Raw genomic sequence first — 11780 nt, forward strand, 5'->3', positions numbered from 1 at the left:
CTGTCACTTAGATATTAATGTCACAGTATTATGTTTCTGGAAAAATAACATACATATGAGTCCCTCATAATTGGTTAATTGTTCAAATGATTTTCTCAAATGCCCTGAACTTTTTTCATCTCTAATGTGGAAGTAGTAATACCTACCTTGAATGGAGAATTTTTAAATGGAGAATTTTTAAAGATAACATGAAAAACTCTTAGCAAAATGGCATGCACAGTAAGGCCTCATTTCTTTTCTATACACATTTTCATTTCCCTTTGAATTAACAGAATGGCCTCAGAATTGGGAAGAAATCTCATTCTTATAAGGAGCATTGAGATTCTTTGACATAATCAGTATAACTGATAATCTTGAAGAGTCTCTTTCATAAAGGAAGCCTAAGGAGAATGTCATCTTTGGATATATACACAGCATGATACTTGCATGAAGGAACTATGATGAAATTAAAGACTGTAATCTCTGGCTTCTAGTAGACAACACAGACATTGTCATCATGTATTCGAGTAACTTGGATTAGAAGCACATTACTTATGGAATATTGAAATATTTCAAGTTGAACTCTGGTTTGGTCATTCTATATTAATATACTAATTTCTAATTGCATCTAGTTCTTAATTCTGAGTGCCATATACATATCTGAGTCTATTAAATAAAAGCTTATAGGCTCATAGGATTGAAGTATTTCACATATCTCTTTTTCTTGCACCAGAATGTTTGTAATTTAATTGCTAAAATGAGGATATTTACAAAAATCTGTAATATAAAGATAGTGACTAAAGTGAGACCGAGGGCTTTGACTAAAAATGTCCAACTTTTAATTTTTCAGGTTTAAATATTAAGTGTAAAATGGAAAGTACTATTTTTTAAGGAGTGTTGGGGAAGAACCCCAACCTCATAAAGCATGACAGTAACTATACTCCAAAGGAAATGACTCAGCAGGCAAGCAAGCAGGCTGGCTTGCCACTGCTTTATAGGTGTGAGTGTAGACCAGGAGACTCAGTGGATCAGAGCCGAGAGTTTGTTCCTCACAGCAAACAGCAGGTGTTATTTGTTCCTATTTTAATCTTAATTATTTGACACTTGACATTAACTGATAACATATATCAATAAAATACTGCATTCAAGGGAGAAATGTCATTTCTATTAAGTATCATTTTTAGGAAGATCTGGCTTTTAAAATACGAGACTGAAGTTGAACAGAGCCTAGAACAGCTAATGCGATCAATCCCACTAGTTGTCTAGGTCTGTAGCCTCACAAAAGCCCTGCCAACTCACTATCTTTTAATGAATTACTTCTTTCAGTCAAAATAATTTTTCCAGTCCAGTTGTCTTCATCCAGCTACTTGCTCACTTTGAAGATTATTAGTTAACTTTCTACCAACTTCATGTTTTCAAGCAACTAACTGTTATCCTATTGACAATGTGGTGTATTTTTATACCTTTCTAAGTAATTCTCTACCCTTCTGCCATAAGGCACTCTGGAGCCATTTGGCTGTTTGTCTTCTGCTTTGGGGGCATCCATACTTGATTTTTTTTTTATATGTATATTTGTTTTTGTTTAAAATTTCTCTGAATTATACACAAAATCTGAAGAGCATTTCTTAATTTGGATTAATTCTGCCTCTATATTCTAGTTCTTAATAGCCCTCTATTCTGAAGAATGGGAAAACAGATTGGTTCTGAGAATGAATTATTTGTTGACTGTTTTAGAAAACAGATGTCTGTGGGGAAAGAGAATGGTGTGTATTTTTAAAGCAAGGAGCATGTGAGAATTTTCATAAAATCTAAACTTTTTCCTTACACAAGGAAGACTATTACAGAGCAATTCCTATTTCCGTTTTTGGTTCTCGATCTCCTGTAGATGTCTCTTTGAGAAGACATGATCATTTAAGGATTACTTTCCTTTTTCAGCTTCTAAAAAGCCACATTTAAACTTACACGTTTCCTATAATTACTTTGTTTGAACTTGTAACCATCAGTAGTATTTCACATAGAGAAATGCAGAATCTACATAATCAAAATTATAAAAATAGTATAAACATAAAGTACAGGTGATCTGACACTGTTGCTTAAATTATTTTGCTAAAGGCCCTAAGCTTTTTTTTCTCTTACCCAGGCATACAGGTATTCAATATTAGTGAGTGCTTTGTCCTTAATTTTTAGTAGGTGGAAAAACAAAAGGATGAAATTCACCTGTAGAAGTTACAGGGAGATGTAGCAGCTTAGGTTGTTTTGTTTGTTTGTTTGTTTTTAAACATTGTAGTTGCTGTTCAATATTCATGAATTTTCTGTTACAATTTATTTTGGCTTATAGTTTAAAGAAACTAAGCTGTTCAAACATGCCTTACAGTTGCTATCTTAATCTAAATTGTCTTGTTAGAGAAAATATTTGTAGGGTTTGAAGATTATATTACTTGAATGATAACATTTAAAAACAAACTTACAAGCAAAGCATTTAATGCTTTTGGTTCCTGTGATATCTAGGAGAATTTTAGGTAGGGAAACACTCTCTACTAAAATGACTCTCAAGTCTTGAATAGAAACAGTATTATAATAATTTTTGTTCAGTAGCACTAAAGATTTTAGTATCCAAAATTTTACTTTATTTGCTATTATATAATACAGACTTCATGACATGGCTACACTCATACATAATATGAAAACAAACCATCACCCTCACTTCTACCCCCAGGTGTGAATATATACGTTCTTTGGGTATGTGAAGTGGAAGATGGTGGGAGTAGAAATCAATCTTTATCCTCTGGTTCTTTGTTTCTCTCCTGTCTGCACAGTTCTGTCCATCACCGGATGCCCGTGGGTGGCAGCCATGTCCATCCTCTGTCCTGAGAATACTGCTTCTGAGTGCTCTCTTCTTCTAAATTCAGTTTACTGCTCTTCTGTTTTCTTCCACTATTCTTTTGAACAAGTTGATACTTTAATTCTACATTTATTTGAGATTTCTCTATTTTACCCAGATTGTTCATGAGACTAGAATTCTATCACTACCACTATCCTACCTACCTGCAGTTCCCCTAGGTCTCTCAAGAAATAACTTTTAAAAAATCGTATTTTGTTAAAAATCAAGTTACCAAGAATATAGTTGAAGAAGCATTAAATAAGAATATTTGACATACTGATATAATTAAGTATCCCAAAACTTCATAAATAGAATGATTTCTGTCTACTTGTAATATAACTTCATGAATATTGCAGAGCTGTTTAACAAAATTTGACCTACCTGTGAAAGGTAGATAGAAATCAGAATTTAGCCTGTTGCATCAACAAAGAGCCACTGTGATTTTTTTCAAGATTTTAATATCTTAAAATTACTTTCTTTATTGCAGGTTGATTAGAGCACATGCATCTAATCTCTATGTTCTGATTTATGTAAAAGAAACTTTCAGAGAACATAATATAGTTAATCAAAGCATTGGTACTGTTCCTTATAGATGTTTTTACCTTTGTTTAATCTTCATGTACTTTTTAAGACATTTCACCACCTGTTCCTTCTCCTTGTGGGGATAAGGAAGTGGCAGTTAAAGCTTTGCAAGCCCAACACATTTCCCTATCCCACATGTTAAAGTTGGTTTCTGAGTAAGAACTAGAACATATTTTTGTTTGATAATGTTACAGGTTAAAAACTTACAAGAACTTCTGTGTATGGTAGTTCAATTAACAGGGTGTAAACAAAATTAGATATGAAGAAAAACACCAGAATTCAGTGCATAAGACCAAAAGCTAAGAGTCCAAGAATTCTCCCATTCAAATTATCACAGCTCTCAAGCAGAAATAAAATACTAACACCCAGATAAAGAAAACTAAAATGGAATTTAATGTTAGTGTCATATACCAGGATTAAGTTGGACTACATGTAACAGAGAAGCCCAAAATAATGGTGACTTCAAACAGGATGGGAGTTTTTCTCTCAAAAACATCCAAAGTGGATAGTCTGGAGCTGACAGTGGCTTCAGTGTCCTCAGGGACCCAGCCAGACTCTACCATCCTCAGCTACCATGTCAAGGTTAGCTTCTGGTCCCCTGTGACTCTCAAACTCCAGTCATCACTGGGCTGTCAGAGAAGGGTGGGGACTACAGATGAGAGGATTTTTTCGTAGAGTCATCTCCCTTTAAACTAAGTCTTCCTAGATGGCTTGCAACATTCTGCCTGCATCTTGTTAGCCTGACAATTAGTCACACGACCACATGAAACTGAAGGAAGCTGGGAGATGTTAATTTTCTGATTTCAAAATGTATATGTATATCAAACCACCTTAAATATGTACAGTATTTTGTCAACTGTACTTCAATAAATTGGAAGGAAAAATGGCTTAGAGGCCAGGAAAACCTCATTGTAGAAAATACAAATTGACAGTTTAAAAGAAATCTGAATTTTATTAACTCCAAAAGACTTCCATTTGGAGCTATGGGGTAATGCACATTAGAAAATTTTACACCTTAACTGATTACTTAGTTATCATGTAGTTATTATATGGGTTCAATTATAATGATTCTTTTTTCTCCTTTTGATTCTGTATTTGGCCCGTATTGTTAAAATATGTCTTGTAGACCGATGTATTCTATTCATTGACATGCAGAAGCCAAGACCCTGGGGGGGAAGGGCTAAGGCATTACTGATTTAATTTTGTTGTCTAATATAACTAATAATTAGTTAACCATTTTTAAGAGCATTAAAAAGAGTTCAAAACAAAACAGAATTAGCAAAAACATTGTTGCGATCTGTGACACCCCTTTGGTAGTGTTGGCTTGTGCATATTATTAGCTAGAGAATGATGGCGACCAGAAGCCCATGCCTATGTCTGTGTTAGGTTGACAACTGCTCTGTTGTTTTGAAACTCATGGGAGGGGATTTATGTAAATTCAGGCTGCAAAGTGGTTCTCAGATGTTATGTTCTGATACTTTCTGATTAATTGATAATTTTTCATATTTTTTTTTTACAAAGCCTGTGACAGCCAGCCATCTCTCTTCCTTGCAGGACAGAGGTCTGCTTAAGGCAGCCCCTTCAGGATGAACTTCCTTTCTTTGAGAAGCCCCCAAGCAGGCAGTTTTCCTTACCAAACCTATCTCCAGAAAAGCCTCAACTGAAGACACCACTGGCGAATGAGGAAGCACTGCAGAAGATCTGTGCTCTTGAAAATGAACTTGCTGCTCTGAGAGCTCAGATTGCCAAAATTGTGACCCTGCAAGAGCAGCACAATCTCACTGCAGGTCTGTAAGTCCTACATTTGTTTTAACCAAGCAAACTGGAAATCAGAACAATGTCACTAATTTTAAAATTTATTAGCAAGTAAGAACCATTGGGGTTGTTAGAAAACCAAGGGTTAGTCTCTCTGCATAGTCCAGGACTAGTTAAGTTTAAGTGGTTTGTTTTGAACAATTGATGCAATCAGAGTGGGAATATATTTGGAGAACACTGAAATTCCTGCAGTTGAATTGCTACTCAGGTAAACACTATGAGAAGCTTAGTTGTCTGTGATAATGGCACCAATATCAGACATGAGGTCATCTCACAACTGCCTGGGCAGGGCTGAGTGCTGCTTCCTAACTTGCAAGTCCTTTCTACCTCCCTCTCCTGCTCTAAAATGGGGATAACCTTTGTTATGGAATTATTGTGGGAGGAAATGGCATAAAATAGATTTAGCACATACTGGCTGCTTATTAGTCATTTCTCTTGCTCACAGTAGAAACAATTCAGGTCCTCTGACTCCTGGTCTAATACTGTTGCTTTTGTGTGGCACTGTCACTTTGGAGAAGAAACCATAGCCTTGAAATCCTAGTAGTTGTTTTTCCTAGTGTTGTTCTTGAGGCCGGGCTAGACTCAGTGTTAGCCAACTCTGTCTAAATTACTCTCAGCCACTTAGCTTGTGCTCCTGGAATTTAACGTAACCCAACGAGGAAACCTCACCGGCCAAGGTAGACAGGGCGAATGCACTCGGCACCAAATGCTTGGGTAATTGGTGTTACTTAAATGAAATTTGCGTGTAACTTTAAAAACCAAAAGTCCTTGCCCTTTTCTTTTAACTTTAAATTGCATTTCTCTTTCTCTCCTGGCAGACTAGGAAAAGTGCCGTAAATAGTGTGATAATTTGGGGATTTATGGTAGGTGTTCTGTTTATAATCTAAATCCCTGAGTAAAAACTTTTGCATCGAGTTCTCCCGAATCAATATAGTTTACCCAATTAAAAAACTCTAACTTCCAATTATGCAGAAAGATGAATTTTAAGGTCCATATAACTGCTTTAACTCTTTAATTTCCACTTTTTTTTTCTTCCAGACACATTCTAGTAAATGCAGGCTTTTAATGTTTAGGAAGTATTTTATGTAAATATACTTTAAATGAACCACAAATTTATCATAGTTTTTTAAAAATTATAGTACTAAATTATCAAACTGTATATAATGAAGGTATTTATGCAACAGACTGCTTTACATTTCATTTAAAAGTAGTTACAAACTGTGCCACAGTCAGACTTGAACATTTGATATCACAAAAACACTCCTGTTAAGTTAAATGGAACTTTTCCATCTGGAGCGTTTAGGATTAAATGATACAGTGAACTGAGATTGAGGCATTTAGATCCTAACCAAGTAACTGAAACTTCCTTTCTGCTTACATAACAGATTCTTTTTAAGGATAAGGTTTTCAGGCATATAAGTCTTTAACATAATTAAATTTATTTGCCTATTACCACCAGGATTAAAGATGATTTTTTCCTTATTTCTGTAGGTGATTTAGATCCTACCACACCTGTTACCACAGGACCACCCTCTGTCCCTCCACCTCCGCCCCCTCCGCCCCCACCCCTTCCACCAGCGGTCCACCAAAGCACATCTGCTATTGACCTGATCAGAGAGCGGAGAGAGAAAAAAACCCATGCTGGAAAGACTTTGGATAAGCATAGCCCAAAGAACCCCGATATGCCAAATATGCTGGAGATCCTTAAAGACATGAACAGTGTAAAACTTCGGTCAGTAAAGAGGTGAGGATGCGTTTACCTTTTCTCACGTCCCTCATTTTTTAATGTCGTAAAACAAAGTACTGGGCTTCTTGAGAACTTTATTTTAATTTTGAGTTTTTAATTTTAAAAAGATGGGCTCTAGTGGCTCCTATACATAGTTAATTAAGAGATTGGCAAAATAAACAGCTCCAGGTCACTTTTTGAAGTCTTCCTTGTCAGTCATTCAGTAAAGCTAGGTGGTGGTCACTAGCCTTGTGGAGAATGGAACCGTAATTGCCCGAAAAAGGGTGAAATCATTGCTCTTACTGAGCCTTCAATCTGGGGTTTCCATCTCGCTGCCATCAGTGTTTATCAGTTTATGTTGATACCTGTGATGCTAGGGAAGTGCTTGTCAGCACACTGAACTGTCCTTGGTTTCTGTTCACTTCTCTAAGGTCAGAACAAGCTATAAAGCCCAAACCAGTGGATGCTACTGACCCTGCTGCCCTCATAGCAGAGGCTCTGAAAAAGAAATTTGCTTACCGGTATCGAAGTGATAGCCAGGGTGAAGCTGAAAAAGGAATTCCAAAGTCTGCATCAGAGGCTGCCTCAGAAACAGTGTTGGTGAGTATTAGTGCAGAGCTCTCTCCCAGGACCATGTGGCGCTTCATGCCATTGCTGAGCACCTACATTTTACAAGATGTGTCAGCTGTATCCGCTGCCAGATTCAAAAGGATGTTCTACAGAAGAGAATAAAGGAGAAAGCAAAAGTTAATCCTGGTTTTACTACTTAATATCTGCAATGGTAAATTTTCCATGCTGTGTTTTATATTTAAGCATAATAAAGTCAGATTTATAGGTTGTGACACAGAAATTAAAGGAACGATCACTTTTCTCTTAGGGGTACCCTGTGAAAGTCTTCGGAAGAGGGTGAAATTTCACTTGGGTCTCGCAGGGTGTGGGCCAGGTTTAGGTGGAGACCGAGCAGATTTCCTGGAAGGTCTTATCCTTAATTTACACATTCTTTCTATTCAGGTTACTGTCATGGGAGATATGTAATTCAGAGGCAGATATTTTAGAAATTTTTAGCTTCTTTGAAACTTTTTAGACATTAAAAAAGCTTTGGGGTTCTTTTACTTAGAGGAGTAAAAGTGGACTAGGCTAGGGTCTTGCTAATGATTGTAGTTTTTTAGGAAATAATTTGGTTACTTCTTTGCCTTTCATTCTGGTGATGTGTCTGTCATGTTTATAACAACCTGTCACTTATAGTTTTCATATTATCTGGCGCCTTGGTTTTTCATATAGAACATGCCAGTCTTTTGATCCACGATTGTAGAGGGGCACATCATTATTATTATTATTATTATATGAATCATTACCTTTATACTTTTTGTTTCTTTTCTAGTTTGGGCCTCACATGTTGAAGTCTACAGGAAAAATGAAGGCTTTAATTGAAAATGTTTCAAGTTCCTAAAAGACAAGGAGCCAAGAAGGACTATCCTGGTTCAGCGGTTGGTTTGTTAGAGCTGTTTGGCTAGTAGAAATCAACACTATTTAGTAAATACTTGAATTTAGTATTCATTAGTCTCCTTTTAAATCTAATTATTCTAAAATTTGTGCTTTTATGAGGTCAGTTCTGAAGTTTTCCAGAACATACATGTTTTTAATGTGTAGTCAGGACAATTAGGATTCCAATCAGAACGAAGAAGGGACAGTTCTAGATGTGAGTTTTTAATAACACTAGTTTACCTGTACAAGTGTTCTAGATGCATGTTTGGATATAAAACAGGGTACTGTTATCGTTCATTTTCTGTGATCATTTAGTATTCAGTGATGAAGAGCTGGCATCACAGTTTGTTGGAGTGAAATCTTACCTTGAACAGAACTTTTGATTCTCTCATTTTCTTTGCAATGGAGTTTACAAAGGAAAGTCAGCGACCATGAAAGCCACACTTTCACCTCGGTGCTGCCAGTTCTGAGGAAGAAAATGTAGTAATGAGGAAACAAATTATTGAATTAAATCTGTTTTTAAGTAAAAACCAGAATGTATCCTTATCTTTCACTTTAATAAATGGCATCATAAAGACGACTTGTTGCTAAGTTGATACTTCTGGAAATTATCGGGATAATAAGTTTTAAAAATTTTTCAGTATTGGTCAAAGTAGTAGCTTTATAATGAAATACTGAATCGGTGAATTTCCTACAAGCCGTTCATCACTGGTCAGAATGCTATTCTCGAGTTAAATTATGCAACATCAACCTTAGGTGTTATCAGTGAGCGGAGAACTGCCTTTCTTATCTAGGAATTTGAATTTTTATAAGTGATCATTTTTAAATACTTGATAAATCCATGATTTTTCTATATTTGTTAAACTCAGCTATAGTTAATGCCACAATCCTCTACCATGAATAAATAGCTAGATTTGTTATTTAAATCTAGTTTAAAAAGTTGTATTTCCTGGCATGGGGATTGGGAGATGGGAATAGTAGACAGACATTTACTTTTAAGTTATTGAAAATATGTGCAATGTTCTAGATATTAGCAAATATTAGTTAATTTACATGGTTCGGTCATTCATCTTAAATTTGAACTGTGGCTTTGTTGATGTACATTGTTTCTCATTGTTTTATATGGTATAAAAGAAACTCATATTTGTATCAGTATTAAGTTTTGGCGAGTGCTCCAATATAAGGAAGTTAATTACTGATTTGAAATAAACATACAGGTTTAATGGTCAAAAGTTTGCTTTAAGTAGATTCTTTTATATTGCACATGTAGCTTAATACTACTTTGCTTTTCATTTTTCTCAGTTTCTGGTTCTCAAATCCCCGAAGCGAAATATCTTAAAAACAGTTAACCTCTGCATTTTTTGTATAGCTGAGGCTTAAATATAATTGATATAATGTTCTGTCTGCTATGATTCTCACTAGTCCAGGGATACACTATGCGTACATAGTGTGAGTCAGCACTGGACTTGTAGTTACACATGGTCTGTGGATGTGATCCTGGCAAAGTCATACCTGTTTTTAAAATGGGGACACCACTCAGCTCAGATCGTCGAGGATTAAATGGAATACAGACTTTGAACATTCTATGAACACTAGAGTGCTAGTAAGTTATTACTTACATTATTTTACACGAGCTCACTGTAGTTTCTAGCAGACTGGTCTCTCCCAGGGTACGTGGTTGGTCCCTGACACCTACACAGGCTTGGGGCTGCATGGCAGGGCTTAGTCTTTAGTTCTGGCTGTCTCCCCAGTCACAGGCTCTTCTGTCCTCTTGCTGCATTAACAGTTTCTGTTAAGGCTAAGTGGTGAAGAATATCACACAGGTGACAGCTACCAAAAACAAATACTTTACAAAAACTATCTTTCTGATAATCTACCCCCTGGTTAGAAGCCAGCAGATAAAAGTTTAAACTTTCAGGAGTTAACCAAGTAAAGTCAGCTATGGGATTGTCAGGGAGAACAAGACACTTGGCTTTAAGACAGAGTATCATCATTTCTGTTGTCACAGTATTTCTGAGGAGCATTTGGCCACTCCCAAGTCCATTCCCCTTCTCAAACTAGAGTCAACATTCTTCTCAGCTACCCTTTGTAAACTTTATAAGCAGGCTCGTTCTGTACTGGTGCTAGTGCAGCAGCATATCCAAATAAGAGTCCAGGAATCTTTCATGTTTCCTTCTGACACGGCTTAATCCACTTCCTAGGGGCGAGAAGCCCTAATGTTCCTCAGCTGGAGCTTCTCAAACCTTCCTCCTCTGGTAGATTCTCCAGCCTTTTCCAAAGGTCACAGAGAACTCTTTCCATAAGATTAGAGAAGGACGTGAGGGTCACGTAGACATTCCCAGGAAGGTGAATGAGAACAGCGCCTCCCGAACAGCCTGACTACTACAGGGCAGTCCCTTGCAGAGAAAGGCCAAACTCTTCATAACCGGACTTTTACTGGAGGTGTGAAAAGTCTGCTGCTACCCAGTGGCCATTCCTATTCATTAGCCAGTCAGGCTTTTTTCCAAAGGGACAAAAGATGAGAACTAGACTGTGGTTAGGAAGTCATCTGTGATACTGGTTAGCAACAAGGGTAGAGAAGTACCTTGGGGACCAGGTTATCTAAATCCTCCTCAACGCAACTCATAAGGCAAACCGCCCAGCTCCTGACCCGCCGCCTTCCCTCCTGCAGGACGGAGCACCTAGTAATGTGCGGAAGGTTGGTGACCGATAAGCTGGTCCAATCAGACCCTACCCCAGGAATATGCATAAGAAACCTGGAGAGAGAGAGAGGGGGCAGTTCTTATCTGGAGATCAAATAAGGATGTCATAGGTACAACTAACCTGAGCAGTTTAGACAAAACAGATCATGAGGAAACGAATTAGGTGATAGATTTGACACTGATACGTGTCAATACATTATTTCACTTTTAGGAAACAGACGTTTTACAGGTTAGGAAGCCACTCAAGATTAGGTAACTTGCCCAGGGACCCACAACTAATACATGACAAAAGATCCAAACCCAGGTCTGTCTAGCTGTAAAGACAGCGCTATTAAAAACGTTAGGTTACATGCACTGCCTTTCTGAGGCAGAGGGGAGAAAGAACAGGAGTAGCTTTGAGGTGGGGTGGGAGAGGGTGGGGGGGGAATAAGCAAATGCAGCAAGAAGCTGAGACCCCAGGTTCTTTCCCCACAGCCCTCACAAGGTTTGTCACCATCGTCATGAACACGAATCTTCGTGATAAAGGCCCCAGTTAACCTGAATGAGTCCCTATAACAGAAAAGACTGACCCCCAAGCTTGTGATGATTCTTAAATGGAAATTCAACAGTT

At 37.2% G+C, this 11780-nt stretch overlaps 1 protein-coding gene across 2 annotated transcripts in view; it reads left to right on the plus strand.

The window, feature by feature from the left end:
- The window catches only part of MTFR1 (mitochondrial fission regulator 1), a 51737-nt gene extending 42037 nt beyond the window's left edge, over window positions 1-9700 (plus strand). For both annotated transcript variants that reach the window (XM_039841765.1, XM_039841764.1), the window contains 4 exons: window positions 4997-5229; window positions 6749-7001; window positions 7415-7583; window positions 8365-9700. In XM_039841765.1, the coding sequence (XP_039697699.1) occupies window positions 4997-5229; window positions 6749-7001; window positions 7415-7583; window positions 8365-8433 (724 nt within the window). In that variant the 3' untranslated portion in view covers window positions 8434-9700. The remainder of the gene's footprint in view (window positions 1-4996; window positions 5230-6748; window positions 7002-7414; window positions 7584-8364) is intronic.
- The last annotated feature ends 2080 nt before the right edge of the window (window positions 9701-11780 follow it).

Source organism: Pteropus medius, unplaced genomic scaffold (genome assembly GCF_902729225.1).
Source record: "Pteropus medius unplaced genomic scaffold, Ma_sr-lr_union100, whole genome shotgun sequence".
NCBI classification, from domain to species: domain Eukaryota; kingdom Metazoa; phylum Chordata; class Mammalia; order Chiroptera; family Pteropodidae; genus Pteropus; species Pteropus medius.